The sequence below is a fragment of the Chiloscyllium plagiosum genome, chromosome 23 (genome assembly GCF_004010195.1).
Source record: "Chiloscyllium plagiosum isolate BGI_BamShark_2017 chromosome 23, ASM401019v2, whole genome shotgun sequence".
NCBI classification, from domain to species: Eukaryota; Metazoa; Chordata; class Chondrichthyes; order Orectolobiformes; family Hemiscylliidae; genus Chiloscyllium; species Chiloscyllium plagiosum.
In genome coordinates this window covers 27,453,789-27,476,007 of record NC_057732.1, presented here as the reverse complement: position 1 = coordinate 27,476,007, position 22,219 = coordinate 27,453,789, and the positions used below count along the sequence as shown (strand labels likewise).

Here is a 22,219-nt window from a genome sequence, read left to right as displayed (position 1 = left end):
ATGCCTTACTCTGTCCAAGTGTTTTTTTCACCCTATGATTTGTATGTCCTTGCTTCCTATCATCTGCCTACACTGCTCGCAAACAAAGCTTTTCACTGTACAGGGGAACCTCGATTATCCAAATACCAATTATCCGAAAATCGGATTATCCGAAGGAGATCTCCAGATCCCGATGGAAACATTACAAAGACGTGTTTCCAAAAGTGATCAGGTCTTTTATTTCCAGTGATTAAACAGGCACTGTCTCCAAATGACTGACTGCCTGCCCCCTCGCGCTCCCCCCACTTTCCCTGGAGTTCTACAGAGGGGTGTACCCTAAACCCCCCTTCCCCAGATAATCTCTCCAACATTTGTACAGGGCAAACATGGAACCTGTCAAAAAGTTGCAGTAAAAAGGTGTCGTGTATGCGCGCGCTATTTACCCCACAAAAGCAGCAGCAGTCTTGATGTTGGTGTACAGTCCAGCTGCCCCGGAGAGGGAGCGGGTGTGTACGGGGTTTTGGGGGGGGGGGGAAAAAGAGTGTTGCATGGGGTCAGGGGCGGGGCCTCGCACGCTGTGTGCTTCTGCAATCTCCTGAACGAGGAGCAGACTTTAAAAACTTTGAGCCCTAAAAGGAAAGGCATTTAATCGATTAACCGAATAATCGATTATCCGAACGAAATGGTGCCCGCCCATCACGTTTGGATAATCGAGGTTCCCCTAGGTACATGTGACAATAAATAAAACCAATAGATCAAATATATTTGTTCTCAGAAGGATGAAGGGAACTTGTTTCTTAAAGCAAAATAATATCTAGCTGGAACAAAACAATAAAGCGCTTGTGCTACAAACTAATAATTAGTGCTTGAGACTTTGGGAGTCAAATCCTGGAATTTTAAAGGTGTTTTCTTGATCTACTATCATGACTTTGGTGGAAGATTGGCAGAACCCAAAATCTGATTAAATGGTTAATAACCACAATTCCCACCACTACTTCAGTAGTTTCACTCATCATCTTCTTAACTTACAGTAGGGGATGGGAGAAAAATGTAGCGATTGCCACTTCCATGTTACTAATATTTTATTTTAAATGAAATTAGACACACAAGCTAATTAGGTTCTTGCTAGATTTGTGGGCCTAATGTTGGCAATTACACAACTTCTCCCTCACCTGCAGCTTAAGTTCTATTTTAAAACAATTACCATTTAAGAATTAAACAAATAACCGCTGGAAATCTGGGACAAAAACAAAGTGCTGGAGACATGCAGCAGTTCTGGCCACATATGTAAAGAGAAATGTATGAAGGGTCATTGGACTCAAAAGGGTCATGGTGTTTTTTTTTCTACAGATGCTGCCAGACCTGCTGAGTTTCTCCAGCACTTTGTTTTTGTACCATTTAAGAATACCTTCTTTGGTCTTGGAAGTTGAGAAAGTGTCCAATTTATTAAGCATCTTTCCTGCACAACTGTTTTCTAAACTTTATCCACCAACACCAAAGTCAATACCAACACATTTTAAAAAGTTACAAGTTAGACATGTATTATTTTAAAGAGGTTGATTTTCAAAACATTTTAATGTTTGATTAATGCAAAATATAAGTGATTAAGATGTTAGATCATATGTTATAAAGCACTCCGGGACTGAACAGCTACTTGTGGGAAAATCTACAGCACAGCACTGGGGAATGGGGGCATTCAAAAAGAAAATGGAGAGTACAGGCCTAACACGTTCCCTTTAGGGTGACATTTAAGAGCTACAAGCCCGGAGGACCCTTAGTGTCCAGGAACATTCAGGATTGGATGAGGAGAGAGAGAAACAAAATGGAGGCTTTCAGCAGGTGCAAAGACAGGAAATCAGTGGAGGCCCTGGTGGAGTATGGGGGGGGGAGGGTGCGGAATCTTATGTTGGAATTAGGAGAACAAAGTGTGAAAAATGTTTAACAAAATTTGGGAGAATCCCAAGATATTTTACAAGTATATTAAAGGGGAATAGAACAACCAGACAAAAAGTAGAGCCGATTAGGAACAATCTGTTTGTGAAGCCAGAGAACGATAACAGGGTGCTAAATTAGTGCTTCACTTTTATCTTCATTTGTGATGAGGGGAACGTAGGTACAGAATTTGGCTTTCAGGACTGTGACATTCTTGACCAGATTGACTTAGGGAATGAGAAGGTACTGGAGGTTTTTGCAGGCTTAAAAGTAGATAAATCCTTAGGTCCAGATGAGTTGTATCCCTGGCTGCTGTGGGAGGCGAAGGAGGAAATTACAGGGGCCCAACTATTTAGTATTTCTCTGGCCACATGTAAGGTATCAGAGGACGGCTAATATGGTTCAATTTTTCAAGAAGGGTGGCAGAGAATTACAGACTAATGAGTCTAGCATTAGTGGTGGAGAAAATTCTGAAATAGAGAATTAATTTCCATTTGGAGAAGCAAGGTTTGATCAGGGATAGTCAGCGTGGCTTTGTTAGAGGGAGGTCATACCTAACAAATTTGAATGAATTTTTTGAGGTGGTGATCAGGTGCGCAGAGCAGGGAAGTGTGCAGTTGGTGTAGTTTGTACGGATTTCAGCAAAGCCTTTGTCAAAAAGTCTCACAATATAAACTGATAAAGAATCTAAAAGTACACGAGATCCAGGGTAAGTTGGCAAATTGACTTTGTTGCAGGACAGTGGTGGTTGAAAGCTGTTGCTGTGACTGGAAGCCAGTTCCCAATGGCATACCACAGGAATCAGTGCTGGGTCCCTTCTTGATATCTATCAACAATATAGATGAGAATATTGATGGTGGGCAGAGAAAGAGATAATAAGCAAGTTTGTGGATACCACCAAGATTGGTCAGATATTTAATAGCAAGGAAGAAGGCCCATAGTCCAAAGATGTGCAAGTTAAGTGGATTTGCCATACTAAACTACCCATAGATTTCAGGAATGCGTAGGTTAGGTGCATTAGCAACGTTACAGGGATAAGGTAGGACTTGATGGGCCAAATGGTCTGATTCCACACTGTAGGTATTCTATGGATTATGTTACATAGAGATTATAGACAGGTTGCTCAGATGAAGGGCAGGAGGTTTAGAGAGGATTTCAGAAAAAAATGATCTTCACTCAGAGGGTGGAGAGAATCTGGGAGAATAGTATGGGCAGGAAAAGTCCCAGCCTTTACATGGATGAGCACTTGAAATGTCTTATCATCCAAGGCTGTGGGCCAAGTACTGGAAAATGGAAATAGTATAGATTGGTCAGTGCAGGCTCAATTGTCTGAAGGACCTCTTCTGCACTGTATGACTATGACTAGGACAGCAGTGATTAATGATAGAAAAGTGTCACATATTTTTAATCTGAAATAAAGTTAGTAAATGCTGGAAATTCTGAGCAGTCTAATCATAATCTAAGAAAAAAGTAAGAGGTGGTAAACTGGCTCAACTTCCTTTTTCAAAGACTGTGATCTGTTCATTTTCAGCTATTTAATTTTGATAAGTGTTATTATTTAACTTAATCTTCAGATTACGGGGTGAATAATCATGTATGTTTTGTACCATTGCAATGAATGTTGCAATAATTGTATAATTACACAAGTATAAATGCTATCTCCAATGTATAATAAATGTGTTAGCATGTTGAAATTATTATCTATTATCTCTAAGCAAAACATTTCCATTGCAGATGCATATGCGTATATGGAGTGTAACATTTATCAAGTGGTCAAAAAATAAATAGGTTGAAGAGAATTTATGGATAAAATATTTACATTTAATAAATATTAACAAGGATAGAAATGTAGATCTGAAATGTTCTGGCTGTAACGCTAAACTGAAATGCAAGGATCAGGGTTATCAACTTGAAATAATAACTCTTTTTCTCCACATATACTGCCTGACCTCCTGAGTATATCTAATGTGTGCGTTTTTTTAAAAAATTCAAGGCACAGTATTATTTCCATTTTAATACCATCCATAAATGCGTCTGGACTGTTGTAAGTTATTTAAAATGTCAAGTTAACACATAGTAATAGATCTTACTGTTGACACAATTATGACTAGTTTCTCCTGGCCTTGAAACTCTTCAACAGATCCAACCTTTAGGTCAGAGAGATAACCGCTTCGGAGAAGAATTCTGATCTTTTGTGCCTGCATATACAATAAAAATACATTAACACGTATACTTGAACTTATAATGGTCGAAGTGTGAGGAAAAGGAACAGTTTAGTTCTACAACTTTATGCTCCCAGTTTATAAATAGGGCCATTTCCCTGTATTTTTCTCTTGCCAATTAGTTCAGAATATAATATCAAAGGCAAATAATATCCAAATTATTCTCAGTGTTTTGATCCTTGATGTGACATACTTTAGTAGGGGTACAAGTCAGAAGCAGGCAACAAACACAATTGCAAGGTGAATAGGTAGCTGGAAAGTCACCTGCTTCCACTTAAGGCTGAAGTAGAAGAACGAATGTTATTACATGATATCACGAATGTACCTACCTGTTTTTGATAGGGTGCAATGACCCCAATCTCAGAAGGTTTTACTGGGTTTGTACAGTGTTTTGCCAGGAGACAGCAGTAACGCATTACTTGAACTGCCTCTTTAGGATTGAACCATGATGGATTGCTACCTTCCCTCATTTCATTTCCCTGAAATTTTAACAAATTATTTCAATTAACAGCGATTACAAATTTAGAATCAGATGTGACTTAAAAGAATAAAGCATCCAAACAGCTATTTCTGTAAATGTTTGTCACTTATTTAAGGACAGAAATGACAATTTGTAACAAGGTTTATATCAGTGAATGTAAGTACACATGGTACATCATTGTCAGGGAGATGTAACATGCTTTTAATAGAGCTACAAGAGTTTGTCACTTCTTCTGTCATTCGATTTGAGGAAATTAGGTTGTTTTTCACAACACATAAAAAATTACAAAGGAATATGCAAGAATACCAGGAGCAGGAGTAGATAATTTGGCCTCTTGAGACTGTTGAGCAATTTGCCAAGATCACAGATGATGAGGCCTGAATTCCATCTCCCAGCCTCCTCCCACAGCCTTTGTCTGCATGGTTAGCCCTCCATAATCCTTCAGGTGCTTATTAATGTTATTTTGAAAACGACAACAGAATTTGTCTTCACCACATTCTCAGGCATCGTATTCCAGAGCCTCACCATTCACTATATAATAATTTTGGTTCTCCTGTCACCATTGCTTCTTTCGGCAGACATTTTAAATTGCTGACTTCTCTGCCAATGGGAATTATTTCTTCCCATATACTCTGTCTAGACTCCTCACAATTTTGAGCATATGTAATAAATCGCCTTCAACTTACTGCAAGGACAGCAAACTCAGCTTCTCCAACCAATTCATGTGACTGATGTCCATCATCAATGAAATCATTCTCAAATTTTTTTGCATCCCTTTAAAGTCTTCACATCTTTTCTAAACTGTAGTGGCCAGAATTGAACACAATAAGTCACAGCTCTGCCTGAAATGAAGTAAAATAAAATATTAACCTGGCCTGAATGGTGACAGGGTATTTTAACCCTGTCACCATACAGGTCTGTTATTTTAATCTGGCCTGAATGGGTGACAGAGTATTTTAACACTGTTACAAGCAGGTCCTGATTTTCCACAATTTCTAGTATTAGTGTATCAAGGGTCAGATCAATTGCTATGAAGGAGGAGGTCATTAAACAGCTTTAACTGTTTCTAGCATCTTTTTGCTGTCAAACAGTCGTCTAAAGAACTGCATGTCAACTGACACAACCATACTTATAGAGAATAACAAGCTGAGTACAGACAGGGATCAAACTGTATCCTTTAAAGTTTGCTTTGCCCAGTGACATTCTCACCACTGAGTTATTTCAGTTTAACTTGTGTGAGCGATCCTATAATCATACTCCAAAACTGTTCTCCCTGTATCCTGGCTGACATTTACTTCACAACAAACACCATTAAAAACAGATTAGCTTAAGACCATCATAAGCATGATTCATCAGTGAATAAATACCATGTGTGCTATTGTGATTTCAGTTGATTAAGAAAATACAGCTGCATTAATTTTATTTAAAAATGTTAAATGTTATCGCAAAATCATTTGATGATTGGGGGAATTGGATGAATACAATTCTCATTCTATATAACACTATTGAAATTATAATCATGTAATATGAAATGAAAAAAGTATATTAAGTATAACAAAATTCTTAAGGCTTCAACAGCATACCCTCAATCCATGAAAAATTATCGGAAATCCTTTTCTGGGCAATTTTTCCCAGTTACAGAACTTGTTGACCACAGACTGATCTGAAGACATCTTTAGCTCTTGATGATAAAACAACTTAGAAGGCAGGGCAAGTAAAGATGAATGTGACCGATAATTATTCACTAGCTTTGTCACCTATAAAGAGGAGGGAAGTTAAATTTCAGTCATATTTTTTAAAATCAGAGTAACATATTTATAATTCTCTATAAGACCACTCGTCCTTCCCTTTATAGTAATCTGTGCATCTGAAAATTATTTTCAAGAAAACTAAAATCAATCAAAAATAGTGTTAATTGAAAATAGTATATGCGAGAATTCAATACAGATGGCTCTTGCCAATAGATCTGATTGGGTTGGCAAAAGATATTGGCAGATTCACATGCAAATAATAGTAACATAATCTGCAAATTACTGAATTGAAATGCACAGGTTCTCAGAGTCTAGTGATTCCTGTGTCAGTTTTCTTTTTAGAATAACTCTCTATTTTGTTCAACTCTCAAAATGATTAATGCCTTAGCCTTTTGAAAGATACAGGAAATTAGAATTAGAATCCCTACCATGTGGAAACAGGCCCCTCGGCCCAACAAGTCCACAATGACCCTCCGAAGAGTATTCCACCCAAACCCATTCCCCTACATTTACCCCTTACACATGCACCTAACCCTGTGCATCCCTGAACACTACGGGCAATTTAGCATGGGCAATTCACCTGACCCGCACAGCTTTGGATTGTGGGAGGAAATAATAGCACCCGGAGGAAACCCACACAGACACGGAGAACATGCAAACTCCACACAGTTACTAGAGGGTGGAATCAAACCTGGGTCCTAGGTGCTGTGAGGCACAGTGCTAACCACTGAGCCACTGTGCCGCCCTAATATTAGAAAATTGGTGACAAGTAACAAGACAGTGACAGGAATAAAGTGAGAAATATATTAATTGTTGAGTAATTTTGGTAGAAATTAATTAAATCATGCATTCTGCTTTCCATTTCTCTAACCACTGCCTGCTGGTGGTGAAGAGCAAAGTCCTTTCCTAGACATGATTCAACACCTTCTTTGATCTTTCTTCTAAAGTGATCAGTCTGTGACATTCAGGATTTCCTTTCTTAAAGATTATGCTGCAGCACATTTTTTTTGTTCAGAATACTCCTCAGCTTTCCCTGTAAAGTGCAGTCCCTCTAGCTTTGTTGCAGACAGCAGTGCAGCACAGGATCCATTCAGATAGCTGTCATCAGAAATTATGATCCCTCATTTCTAGCCTATATTCTAATTTGCCATGAGAAACCTAATTATGTACTATGCTGAAAGTGCCATGAATTTACTACAAAATGTAACCCTACCTACAAAGATATCATATTGACATTGTTATTTTTCAATGCAAGAGATGATTTGTTTGTAAACCAATCTTTTTCACAAATTACTTTCTAATGATATTGAAATACCACAGTGCAAGTCTACATTTTGCTTGAAACCAACTAATACTTCTTGTATTCTTGTTTTCATTCAATTGGGAACTTCTGCAATTTGCTTGTGAGCAAACAGAATCAGATACATGTGCAACTCCCCCCAAACGGTGCCCTAAAATAGTTGCTTCCTTTCTGTAGGAAACTATTTACTTGAATTAACTACCTCAACCAATGATCTCCTCTTTCTACATACCAGTACAGCATTGTTATCTAGATGTCTGTCTAGAGGTTGAGTTTCCATTTGGAGACACATCACACTGAAATACCTCTGTGGGCATCAACTTCAGCCATCCTAGTGTGAGGCCCCATCTTGTAAAGAAAATTGAAGTATAATTGCTTTTTTTTAAAAAAGTACTTTGTCCAACACCAATTGAAAGCATAACCCATGGTTCCTCTATCATCAGAAGCAAATAATACAAAAAGTGAATTAAGATCAAAATAAGCCTGTTTCTATTAACAGCAAATGACTTCTGTTGTTTGAAATTCTGTCAGTTTCCTATAATCTGTATTGCCAAGTATCAATTTTTCAGCAGATTCCCTAATCTCTTCAACACTGATATTTGCTTAATGTATACAAACAGAAAAGAAACTTTCAAAGCCTTCACTTGATGACGAGTAACATTATACTTTAGTTAGATATGAAAATGGAGTAGCTGTACAAAATGATGGAAACAGAAACCAATCATTTTGCACTGTGCATACAGATGGAAGATGGATCAACATGACTCTAGCAGTTGGCTACTGCAGACAAAGACTAAACTCACCAAAAGAGGACTGTAGGATCCAAATGCAGCAAAGTTTTCATCTCTACTGTATGAAGGACGTGCCATTAATCGCTCCAAAAGTGAAACAGACAGACCATAAGCTGAAGCAATTCTCGACTTTATTATTGGTCCCAGTTGCATTGGGTCTCCAGCAAGCACAATCTGTAGGTTTAATAATAAAATATGATACCAAACTGGTCACATTGCAAATTACAGAAGCCTTCTCTCATTTATTCACTACTCCCTCAAGTATGGAAAACTAAAACAAAAACTAAAACTTAGTTTGTGTTGGTCAAAGAAAAACAAAATCCCAATTCTAAATGTGTTAGCAAATTGAAAACAATTGAAGTGAAGTGAACTTCACTGAAGTTTCAGAGATCTATTGGCTGGGGAGTTGGGGGTGGGTGTAACAGCTGGAGAAAACAATTAAGACACTATGGAATGACATTCCATTTAAAACATCACAACTAAGGATTTTGGCTCAAAGTCCATGAGTGTACAAAGTAAATTGGAGCTGAACTCTGTTTAAGAGGACCAGGGATTTGGGGGCAGTGAAAGGGGTAAAAACTCATGGTTGATTAACTGTACTTTAGATATTATTTCATAGTTCATTTTCATTTTAGGCAAGTGGCCAAATCAAAATTATGAATAACTTGGAAAATGATGCTGCAAAGTAACAGCTTTAAAGCAACAATCCATTATGACGTTTTAGAACATAGGAACAGGAACAGGCCAATTAGCCCTAGAGTCTGTACTTCAATTCAACACGATTTCAGCATATATGCAAAACTAACTATTTGTAAAAATTTATTCATGGATATGGGGTGTGTGAGTTAGGCAACATTTATTACCAATTCCTAACTGCTCAAGGTGGTAATGCAGATCTGCCATCTTAAACCAATGCAGTTCATTAGGTACAGGGCAATGATGTTGAAATGGAGCAGGTAAGGGAGCCAAAATTCAAGGTGAAAGTAATTGTGAAGGAACAGTAACATAATTCCAAATCTGGATGTTGTGGGGCTGGGAAAGGAACTTGTAGGTGATGATGCTCACATGCATTTGCTGCCTTTGTTTCTCTTATCAGTAGAGGTTAGGGACAGTAGACCATTCAGCTTGCTGAGCCTGTGTCTAGATTAGAGTGGTGCTGGAAAAGCACAGCCAGTCATACAGCATCTGAGTTTGCTGAGCCTGTGGCCTTTTTAAGATGATTTTATCCGATGATTCAGTGCCTTTCCTCACACCATCACCATATCTCTTTACATCATGGGTATTCAGAAATCTATAATTCTCTACACATACTCAATGGCTACTCCTCTCAAGCCCTCTGGAGTCGAGAGTTCCAAGGTTCACAATTGAGTGAAGAAATTTCTCCTCATCTCAGTCTTAAATGGCTTTCCCCTTATTTTGAAATTGTTCCTTCTAGTTCTAGACTCCCCAACTGGGGAAAAGTTTTACCTGCATTTACCAGTCTATACCTTTAAGCATGTGGCAGGTTTCAATAAGATTATCTCTCATTCTTCAAAACTCTCGAGAGCACAGTCCCGATTTCCCCAATCCCTCTTCATACACAGTCTGGTGACCCTTTGCTGCACTCTCTCAATAGCAATGATATCCTTCCTAAGGTAAGGGGAGCTAAGCTATGCACATACTGCTTCAAGTGCAGTCTAATCAAGGTTCTATATAACTGAAGCAAGACTTTGTTACTTCTTTATTCAAATCTTCTTACAATTACAGCTAAATGCTATTAGCCTATGTAATATCTTGCAGCAGCTGCACGTGAGCCTTCAGTGATGTATCGCTGAGGCCACCCAGGTCCCTTTGTACATTTACATTTTTTAATCTCTTAGCATTTAAGAAACATTAGCTTCTTCTTACTCAGATTTTTCTTGTTAGCCAAAACTTAATCTATTTCCATATATCACTGCCTATCCCACGTGCTTGAATTTGCTAACAAAACTCCTGCAGCATACATTAAAGTGTGTCAAGTGTGATTTCCCATTTACAAATCCTTGCTGACACTGCCCAATCAGATCTTTATTGCAGATTTGGATAATGCTGTCAAAGAAGCCTTGGTGAGTTGGTGCAGTGCATCTCATAGATAGTATACATTGTTGCCACTATGACTTAGTAGTGGAGAGTGTGAATGTTTAGGTAATACACAGTAAATGGCAGGACCCTTAGGAGCATTGATATACAAAGGAATTTTGAGGTCCAAGATGTGGCAATACAAGTGGATAAGGTGATAAAAACAGCCTATACTATGTCTACCTTCATCAGCTGGGGCATTGAATATAACAGTTGGTATATATGTTGCAGCTGTACAAGACTTTGGTTATGTTACATTTGAAGTACTGTACACAGTTCTGGTTGCCACACTATAGGAAGGATGTAGAGGCTTTGGAGAGAGTGCAAAAGCAGCTTATCAGAATGTTGCCGAGATTAGAGTGCATTAACTTAAGAAGACGTTGGACAAACTTGGGATTGTTTTCGCAACTCCATCAGAGGCTGTTTCCCAGGGTGGAAATGTCAAATATTAGAGGGCATAAATTTAAGGTGAGAGGGGAAAAGTTGAAAGGAGGTGTGCGAGGAAATGTGTCTTCTGACACAAAAGTGCCTGAAACACACTGCCAAGATATGTGGTAGAAACAGATATGATTGATAAATTTAAGAGGTATTTAGACAGACACAAGAACAGGCAGGGAACAGAGGAATACTGACCACGTGCAGGCAGATAGTATTAGCTTAGAATGGCATCATGGTAGGTACAGGAATGGTGGGCTGAAGGGCCTGTTCCAGTGTTGTAGTGTTGAAAGCAGATAGGGTGCCAATCAAGTAGGTCCTGCATGTTGTTGAGCTTGAGTATTGTTGAAGCTCACACATTCAGGCAAGGGGAATTTATTTCATCATACTCCTGACTTGTGCCTTGTAGTTGGTGGACATGCTTTGAAGAATCAGATGGTGAGAATTCCTAGTCTCTAACCTGCTCCTGTGGCTATAATATTTGTACTCCTGGTACAGTTCAGTTTCTGGTTAATGGTCGCTCCCATGTTGAAAGCAGAGGATATAGCAATGGTAATGTCATTGAATATCAAGGGAACATTGCTAGATTTCCTCTTGTTTTAGATGGTTAATGCAACTTCTACAATGTTTTGTCTATAGAAGCATTCCCTAATTTCACTCCTGAAGGTCTGACTATAATTTGTAGGTTATGTCCCCTAATCCATATTTCCGAACCTTGTAAATAGCTCCTACCTACCTTATCTGTTCACTGTAATACTTTGAAAACTTTGATCAAATCACGACTCATCCCCCTAAATTCCAACCTAACAGTACAAGCTTGTTCACGATTCTGACAGACCTACTTAGAGCAAGCTATATACTACCTGCTGTAGTGATCAATTTCAACTTACTTCCCATTTTCTGCAATGCCTATCTGAAAGCCATTTGGGAGAAGTACGACCAGAGTGGAAATTTGCATGTGGCAAAAAAGCCAAGTTAATGAAATACTAATAGAAGCTCAAGGCTGAACGCAATAATTATTCAATACAAATAAAAAAAATCTGTTTTTTCTACTTTTGCATGGTACCTGTCCATCTTCCTCCGATACGAGCAGCATTGGAATGAGACATTCAGGTTCACTAGCTTGACCAGCTTCATCAACAAAAACATGAGTAAAGTGTCCAATCCTTTGATTAAGTAAAAACAAAAATAGTAGATAATTATAGCTATCCAGCTTAGACTTAAGATTCCACTCAATCTTCATCAATCTTTCAGGACAACACAAAGGATGTAAATTGGATGACAGTGCCCCAGATAACTTTTATTATCTTGCTTTATAAAGCTGGCATGAGGAACTCTGGAAGGTTGTCATGGTTCTTATAACCTCCAGGAAGGGAGACCTTCAGAGATAATGAACTTCGACTTCTTTCAGTGATCCAATTTTCCAAACATGTGATTCTAGCATATCACTAGCTTCGGATTCTCCATTCCCAAATGCTCTTAAGATTATTTATAAGCAATTTAAAATCCGCTTTATGTATAGCCTGTCCCGTACTGACCACTGAATAGTTTCAAACTGAGCATATTGAGTATAGGACTTTATTCCAGGACCATTGTTCTGGGAAGGGTGTGTAGAAAGATGGAGTGGAAATTGGACACAGGATATGCCATAGGGACCAGGAAGACAATTACTACAGCAAGTTTGGTGAAATACAATGAGAGAATCATTAGACCTCCGAGCTTGGACTTAGCCAAATAAACTAAGATTCAGTCTCCAGTCTATTCAATACTGTAAAACATGAGTTTTACAGTACACCCTCTGCACGCATTTTCAAAAATGCAACACCTCAACTGGAACAGATTGCATTTATTCGTACAATGATTTATAAACACTGCACGGAAAATGTATCATGTAGAATAAATTCATGCAAATACAATACAAATAGAAATCTAAAGCAGATGGCTTAATGTTTCTGTATACCTTAATCCAATCTGGTAAAATAATCCAGCTGTACTACATGTGCTTATTATTATTCTGCAGCGTGCTGCATCCCAAAGATCTTCACCATCTTTACTGTACAATTGTATAATTTCAGGGATGTACTGGCAGGAAAATAAAAACAGAGGCAGAATCAGAAAGTTCCTTACATCCCTTTTGTGGTATTAATTAATGCAAAACATGGTTCTACAAGATTTATCTGATTCATTTCTATTTATGTACTTTTAAGCATTGGAAATATTACAATGTTCTATATCCTCTAAATGGGTCATCATTTCCATAAGGCAATGCTATTTACTGTAGGGACAGAATTTTGTGTGTTGGCTATTTTGAAAAAGGTTGGGGTGAGGGCTGTGAATCTCTATTCCTACTTTTTTTTTGTTAAAAGCATGGATATTGATAAAATAATCAGCAGTAGAATCAATAATCAGAATGTAGTTTAAGGAAAAACAGCAAATATTCCAGTATATAACATAATTGCGAAATGAAATAAAGGAAAATAATGTCAATATAAATACCTTAAAAAGTTCAAATCTATATTGTCCAAAAATTCACAAGCTCAATTATTTAGACATTAATTATCAAATATGCAATTTATTTACTTAATAAATCCAGGTATATTTTGTACCAATAATACCAGGCTTTTGAAATGGCAATTTCTCTTCTTGAATTCTCTCTCTATCCAAAGGATGTATGTGGCATTCTTCATGTATGAAATTAGTTCTGGACATTCAATTTTAATGTCACCATTGATCTACAATAAAGTGCTGTCAGCAAGTGATGCTAACAAACTACTGAACTTGCTACAAATTTGGGATGAATTCTGGAACTTTCCTGATGGTAAACTCTCAGTACCACTGGACGTACAATGTTTACCTGCTGCATTATAGGAAATGGAATCAATAAAGCCTCGTCTTATTCACAAGTTTATCTTTGTAAAAGAAAACAAACAAAGTAAGTATAATTAAAACATTTTACAAACTATGATGGCCTTCCTGAAAGAGTATCATTCCATATATCAGAATATTTGTGCCATAAACATGGCCCAAGGTTTTAACTGATGGGCTCAATGGAATACTTGTCCTCATTTTGTTAGTTTTAAAGTCAATAATTTGATGGAATTCGAAATAAAAATATACATACATCCATAACAAAAGATCCTACACACGAGAAATGAATTAGGAGCAAAAGTCGACACTTCAGCTGTTCAAGCCTGCTCTGCCATTCAATATGATCATGGCTGATCTGATTACTCTCCAATCCTACTACCCTCATTATCCATTCACCCCCTTGCTTATCAAGAACTTTCTATCTCCATCTTAAAAACACTCAAAGATTCTTTGCACAATCTTTTGAAGAGTTCCAAAATCTTCTGAATGTTTGTTCAGCTGTCTTAAACAAATAAACCCATATCTTTTTAAAACTGGGACCCATAGCTCTAGATTCTCCTACAACAGTAAACATCCTTTCCATAGTCATTCAGTCACTAAACATACAAGATCATGAGTTAAGTTGCTCTTTCTATTCTAAGCTACAGTGGACATAAGCATAGCCTGTCCAACATTTTTTCACAAGTTAACCCATCCATTCTAGGTATTAGTCTAATAAATCTTGGATTTATAGCTTTTCTTAAACAAGGAAAACAACACTGTACACATAAGTGAATTCACCAATACCCTACATAACTGAAACATAACCCCTACTTTGGTGTTCAATTCTCATCACAATAAATTATAACATTCTGTTAGCATTCCAATTACTTACCATACTTGGGTAATAACCCTTTGCAATTCACACAGTAGAACACGCAGAACCTTCTGCATCTAGAGCTTGAATCTCTCACTATTTAGATAAAATGCTTCTTTTTCATTCTGCCTACCAAAATGGCAATTAAATATTTTCCCAGATTTTTGTTCAGTCACTTAATCTATCTATACTCTCTTGCAGCCTCCTTATGTCCTTTTATTTTTTATTTTTCTACCTTTCTGTGTTATATGTACAAATCTGCAAATTTAGCTATTTCCTAAAGATTTTATCCAAACCGAAATATCATACCTCTGCAGGTCTGCAAGTGGCATTAACTCGCACCATGTCTCCTTGTTTCAACAAATTGCTTTCATGTAAACGTAAACACAGTAGGTCAGCAGCACTGTTGGATGGAGCGCAAGCCAAAATCCGACTGTCTGGTAAAGTAAAGTGGATCTAAACAGAAACAAAAGACCTTTTACAGTATGAAGACCGAGTTTGCTCCACATTGGGCAATAAAATAAACTAAAATTAATCTTCTGCTGAAACAGCAATTTGCTATTCTAAAGCTTCATGCACAGCCCTTATCACATTTGTTTATCAATGTTATGACAATTGGCTAAGTGAACTAAGTTCTAAAATATATTGATAATTTGCTTACGTCATAAAGTAAATCTGACTTAACAAGGACTTCTTAAAATGGTATCATTCCTTGACAATCCTGAGTTTAATAATACTATTAAATTTGGCCGGCCTGACAGAGTGAATGTGTTGACCTTTCATATTGTGGCAGCACATGGGTACTCATGGTTCCTCAGGAAGTGACTTGTCAATATTAGCTGTGGAGTGAGGGATGAAGAAGAGCAACTAAACTCAGACACTTCTCCACAGAAAATGCTGATCTTAGTGGAGGCAGAGTAGGACATAGTAGGCCAATTCAAGAAAATGAAATCAGAAAATATACAACTGTGCTGGTGCCCTTGTTAAAACAGATCATTAACTTGTTTTAACTACAGGGCAAATCCATTCACACTATGTGAATCACCAGAACCGTTTTTTATGAAGTTCATAGAGTCATAGAGATGTACAGCAGGGAAACAGACTCCTCAGTCCAACTCATCCATGCCGACCAGATATCCCAACCCAATCTAGCCCCACCTGCCAGCACCTGGCCAATTTCCCTCCAAACCCTTCCTATTCATATACCCATCCAGGTGCCTTTTAAATGTTGCAATTGTACTAGCCTCCACCACTTCCTCTGCCACCAGCCAGCCAGTGCAATTGTAAATTATGCTAATTCCTATAAATACCAAAAATGAAATACCTGCAAGATTGCTTCGAGGATAGTGACTGTTTTTCCAGTGCCAGGAGGTCCAAATACAATATATGGTATTGGTCTGCATTCACCACGAAGTATCCTCTTGACTGCAGACTTTTGATAGTCATTCAGAAGTGAGTTAAAGAAAGTACGTTCTTGCCCATTGGATTGTTTTCCTGTATAATTTCCTCCTATATTATGATGGATGAAATTGGAGGTAGTGTTACAGTTTAAATGTCTGACTAGAAAGTGTTAAAATGGGTTAGCATAACTCACAAGAAAATTAAATGCAGGTGGCATTAAAATCGTAATGCCTAGCGTCGACTGAATTAACCGTTTTTTATGAAGTTCACAGAGTCATAGAGATGTACAGCAGGGAAACAGACGCCTCAGTCCAACTCATCCATGCCGACCAGATATCCCAACCCAATCTAGCCCCACCTGCCAGCACCTGGCCAATTTCCCTCTAAACCCTTCCTATTCATATACCCATCCAGGTGCCTTTTAAATGTTGCAATTGTACTAGCCTCTGCCACTTCCTCCGTATACATACCACCCTCTGACTGAAAAACATTGCCCCTTATGTCTCTTTTTTAATCTTTCCCCTCTCACCCTAAACCTCTAGTTCTGTACTCCCCCACCCCAGGTAAAAGACTTTGTCTATTTATCCTATCCATGCCCCTCATGATTTTATAAACCTCTAAAAGATCTCCCCTCAGGCTCCGACACTCCAGGGAAAACAGCCCTAGCCTATTCAACCTCTCCCTATAGCTCAAATCCTCCAACCCTGGGAACATCCTTGTAATTCTTTTCTGAACCCTTTCAAGTTTCTTTAAACTTAAATTGGGACAGGTATGTGCAGAAGATGAAGAAAGCTGCTCGGATTCCTTTCTCTTGTTTGGAAATGTAATACATTACAATGCTGGGGCCAGGGGGAAGGTGCTGAAAACAGCCAAAACACAGTCCTTAAAACACTGAGCTAATAGGGCGGCACAGTGACTCAGTGGTTAGCACTGCTGCCTCATAGCACCAGCAACCCAGGTTCGATTCCCCATGTCTGCGTGGGATTCCACCTGGTGCTCCAGTTGCCTCCTACAATCCAAAGATGTGCAGATTAGGTGAATTGGCCATGGTAAGTTGTCCATAGTGTTCAGGGGTGCGTAGGCCAGGTGCATTAGTCAGAGGTAAATATAGGGTAGGGGAATGGGTCCAGATGGGTTACTCTTCGGAGAGTCGGTGTGGACTTGTTGGGCTGAAGGGCCCGTTTAAACACTGAGGGATTCTAATTGCAGTATGATTTTCCAAAATCAGCTGCAAAATTGAATGTTGACCTCCTGTGTAGAATCATATGGCCTACATTTTAAAAGAAAATCTCAAAGATAGATCAGCCAGCTTTCCAATTTCCTATCTGGACTGGATACTGTCTATGTTGCAGCAAGTGTAATAATGAGATAATAACAGTAATAATATCCTAGTCAGAAACACAGTAACTTTGGATTACAAATCAAACTGTAAATGTTTTACCTCTGTATTCAACACAAATGAATTTCATAATTACTGGTCTGTCACATCCAAGACTGTGATTTGCACTCACCATCACCATTGTGTGCAGCAACTGACAATCCTTCAGATGTACACATCATTTCAGTTGTCCTTCCCTTCATAACTTTGTTTTCACCATCTTGGCAACAGCTCTTCTTACCTGTACAGGAACTATTTAATTTCGTAGACACATCCTTTTCCTAAAACAGTACAGGAATACAATGTCACAGCGAGTGAATAAAAGATATATTAGAAACAGATTTACATACTACACTTCTCAACTGACCATTCAATAGAAAATACCTGAAGCCTCAAAAATATCTAATGTTAAACCTAGTTTAAAAAAGTATAGCGGAGCCCGAAATAATGCATTTTCCATTTACTGCAATGCTATTTTGAGCATGTGTGTAGTAAACTGTGAATAATGTTTAAACAATAATATTTAATACTTCACACTAAAGCCAGAATTGCTCCACTTTGTTTTAATTAAAAAAAAATTGACCTCCATGTTTCTTCCTTAACATGTTGTTTAATTGGATAATATTAGCAAAAATTATGGATAAATGACTAGGTGGACCTCCTGCATATTAAGCATTGGTTTCATTCCATTACTAACTCTCCAAGCAAATTTTACCTGCTGAGGCCATCATTACCTATTACATACAAAAAAAATTCCAGAGTAAGTTCTCAACGTGATAAAGGAAAGAAAATGAAATATCTCTCCCCTTGCAGCAATTAAAATCGGAAATGGAAAATGCTCATAAAAACATTTTTGTTCAAGTCAGGATGAATTAATGAATTAAGACGAAAAATGAATTCAGCTCAAGCCAAGACTCAAAATTCACAATCTGAAGGATTTTGACTGCCTTTTCTACATTGCCAGCGATCACACAGGTATTGCTCCAAATCGGTGCTTTTCAAACGAGAGTCTGCAAAATTGTGAAAAAGTGATCACCAGAGGAGGCCTTGATGCTGCTAAGGGGTGCAAGTGGAGTGCGGCTGCATACATGCAGAGTGGGCCAGGTCTCTCAGTCAGAGGGAAAATGAAGGTACAATGAGGAGTGCTGACAGAGTCAGGGAGATCATTATTTACACCATCAGCTCCCAAGGCTCATTTGAAACAGGGCTCTTTACTAAAAATATCTGAGGGGTAAATTTTATTTTAGTGACAGAAATCAAAAATACTGAATTCACTGCTTTCTTATGTCTGGCTTAATACAACCTTTACACGAAAGAGAAAAAGCTCAGTTTGTACACTTAGGTGAGACCAGACCAACGTGCAAGTACAGTTGACAAAGTACTTATGGTATAATTCAAGAAATCTTTAACACACACTAATGTAAAACAGTTTTTAACTTCTTAAGAAAATCTTTAAACATTTTTAAAATCCTGAAAGCATTCTTACTTTGTTAGTCTGGCCTTGCAATCTGCAGCAATTGTTTTTTTCATTTGTCACAACTGTGTAAATATCATCCCATGTAGTAATTGTCTGTGGAGGTTTTACTGCAACATTCTCTGGAAACAAAACTGGATGAATAAAAGGGATATTACTGATTGAACTAATAATTAAAAATTTTATTATTGTTTTACAGTGGGACAGATTTATCCAACTTTCCAAGGATTACAGTTACTCCCCCAACCTCACAAGGTGCTCAAGTGAAACACCATGGTATCAACTCAACCCTATGCCTTCCTTCATTCAACATATTCTCCAAAGTCCTGACACAAGAACTATTGTATGCAATGAAATTTCACTCAACTACGTATAACATTCTTAAACATCGTTCTTTTGAAAAACTGGTCAACCTCATTTTCCATAAAATACAGCACTTTCCAAAATCAATTACACATGCCTATTATCTAGTTGGAGAAAAATATAGAACCATTTCCAGCAATGCGATTTGTTCATCAGATACTTATCCTACATGACACAATTCACATGCTATGTATATTTCTCATTTAAAACTCTGGATATTTTCTCTAAATGCAAATTCAGCTTTGACAATCTCCCATAACTCAAGAGACTGACCTCACATTATGATTCATAGATTCTAAACCAAGTTTAAAATATTTGAATGTAGAGTGTATAAAACGCTGACAATTTGCAACCTCACCAACAATCTACAATGTCTTTTAAACAAAAAACTCGTTTCAAGTTCTAATTAAACACACTTGATAATGTCAGAATCTAATTGAAGCTATTAGCAACGGAGTCAATATTTACTTTCTCAATCTTTTAGACACCCATTGATTTCACATTTCCTGAAACAAAGATATATTGCCAAGTTACCCATATTAAAAACCCTATTCCTTAATTCTTCCCTATGAATATCTTCAGATTACAAATCATTCTCCAGCAAAATTCTAACTTGCATTCATTGTTTCCTTCCTTCACCCAAAGGATCAAAATTGAGTCTATTATGCTTAGCATTTCTATTTCTAAATTCTATTGCTATGATTATTTCAAGGTGACTGATTTTCCTTTAGTATCTATCCTGTTAAAATATGAATTGAGCTGCCTGAATTTGCCAGCCATCATGAACAGTAAAACTTTGCTTCCTTATACTGCCTTGTTGTTTAAACTGTATGTGCCTAATATAAACAAGTTAACGCTTCCATATGTGGCGTGGGCTTGAAGAATGCTGATTGGTTTAGTTTCTCAAACTTGTGCTGCTATAGAACTGTTAAAGTTAACCTCTCAGCATTTTCCTTGTAGTTTTATTTTATTGCATTGAATGAAAATGCAGATCATTTTTATAACACTAAACAAAGAATTCATTCAATGCTTGCTTAGAAATAGATTTATTTCCATGAAAAACAACATAAGAAATAGGAGCAGGGGTAGACCACACAGAGTTCAGTCTGCTCTACCATTTAATACATTCATTGATGATCATCAGTCTCCACTTCCATAACCTCCAATTTCCATAGACCAAAACATTTGTCTACTCAGCCATACATATATTCAACAATGGAGCATCAACAACTCTTTGGAGTACAGTATTCCATAGATTCATAACTATTTAAATGAAATCAATGCTCTTCATCTCAGTCCTAAGGAGATGAGTCCTAACTCTAATCCTTATCCCAAGAATCTCCCCTCCCACTTTTTCTAGATTCCCAGCCAGGGGATTTCAGAGGATCGGAGACTACCTTGTCAAGCTCCTTCAGAATCGTGCATATTTCAATGAGATCATCTCTCATTCTAATTTACAGAGTGAGAATGGGTCTAATTCATTCATCCTCATGAACTGTTAACTGACCACCTCCAATGTAAGGATATCCTTTTTGAAATAGGGAGATTAAAACTATACATGGTACTCCAGGTCTTGCCTCAGTGAAACCTGATATAACCATAACAACATTTCCTTATTACACACTATGTACTTCAATCCCCTTGCAATTGAGACCAATATGCCATTTGTTTTCCTAATTTCTAATCATGTTTATATTCTAAATATAATGCTTGTAGAAGTGTACCTGAGTCCATCTGAACATCAACATTTACAAACTTGCACCCCTCTTTAAAAAAGTATTCTGCTTTTCTACTCTCACTAACAAAGTGACAAACTCTTCACTTCCTCACATTATATCCACTCACAATCTTGTTGCACACTCACTTAACCTGTCTACAACTCTAGAAACCTCTGTCCTTCTCATAGTTATCATTATCACTTAGCTTTATATCAAAATTAGATATTTTCAGTCTTGTCATTTAAGTCATTTACATTGATTGACACCATGCTGTATTCTAGTTACAGTCTGACAAGTTTAAAATGTCCCATTTATCCTTCCTGCTTCACATCCAATAACCAATTCTTTATGAATATTAATATATTACCTCTGATCTCATGTGCCCGTCTCTAGGTGAAAGCAATTCTCCTTACCAGCTCTCCTCAAAAGATTCATTTGTCAGAAAGATTTTTCTTTCATAAATCTGTGTTGACTTGGTCATTCTATAATGTTTTAAGTGTACTAGCAAAACTTTCAAAAGAGCTTCCAGAATGTTCCTAATGACGGATGTCAGACTAACCTGTCTGTGGTTTTCTCTACTCACTTTTTTTGTAAAGCAGTTATATTTACTAACTTCCAATTTACGTTAGCAGTCCACGAATTTAGAAACTTTTGAAAAGCTATAATCAGCTCATCTGCAACCTCTGCAGCTGTTTTGGAATCCTGGGTCTTGGAAATTTGTCAGATATTTCTGCAACACTAAGTTTCTGCAACACTTCTCTGCTAACATTAATTATTTCAAATTTCTCACTTATTTTAGCCCCATGGTTAATTTCTATTTCTGGTATGTAATTTGTGTTTTCTAGTGTGAAGGCAAACACAAAATATTTGTTCAATATCTTTGCCATTTCCTCATTCCCCATGATAATCGCTCTTATCTCTGCCTCCAAGGCGCCAATGTCTGGCTACAGCTTCCACCTCTACTTTTAGAATACTTCATATTCTAATTTTATCCCTTTTAACAACGTTTTGGTGGCTCTTCGCTAGTCTCCAGCTTAGTTATTCGTTGTCACCTGTGATGCTTCTTCTTTTAATCCAATAAAAAGACTTTATTTTCCAGAGTTGGACCACGGATGGACCTTTCCTGCTAAGTGTTTGTTTTTCCAATGAAATTTATCTTGTTGAATACTTTGA

General features: G+C 37.5%; 1 protein-coding gene across 2 annotated transcripts in view; it reads right to left on the bottom strand.

The window, feature by feature from the left end:
* The window catches only part of mov10l1 (Mov10 like RISC complex RNA helicase 1), a 74,219-nt gene that overhangs the window by 5,941 nt on the left and 46,059 nt on the right, over window positions 1–22,219 (bottom strand). Inside the window, exons 16-25 of one of the 2 annotated variants that reach the window (XM_043713732.1) lie at window positions 18,978–19,099; window positions 17,625–17,772; window positions 16,037–16,221; window positions 15,022–15,168; window positions 12,949–13,070; window positions 12,055–12,154; window positions 8,469–8,630; window positions 6,198–6,371; window positions 4,463–4,612; window positions 4,002–4,109 (exon numbers count right to left, since the gene is read on the bottom strand). In XM_043713732.1, the coding sequence (XP_043569667.1) occupies window positions 4,002–4,109; window positions 4,463–4,612; window positions 6,198–6,371; window positions 8,469–8,630; window positions 12,055–12,154; window positions 12,949–13,070; window positions 15,022–15,168; window positions 16,037–16,221; window positions 17,625–17,772; window positions 18,978–19,099 (1,418 nt within the window). Of the gene's footprint in view, window positions 1–4,001; window positions 4,110–4,462; window positions 4,613–6,197; window positions 6,372–8,468; window positions 8,631–12,054; window positions 12,155–12,948; window positions 13,071–15,021; window positions 15,169–16,036; window positions 16,222–17,623; window positions 17,773–18,977; window positions 19,100–22,219 lie in introns of both variants that reach the window. The other variant, XM_043713733.1, reaches the window with a different exon arrangement.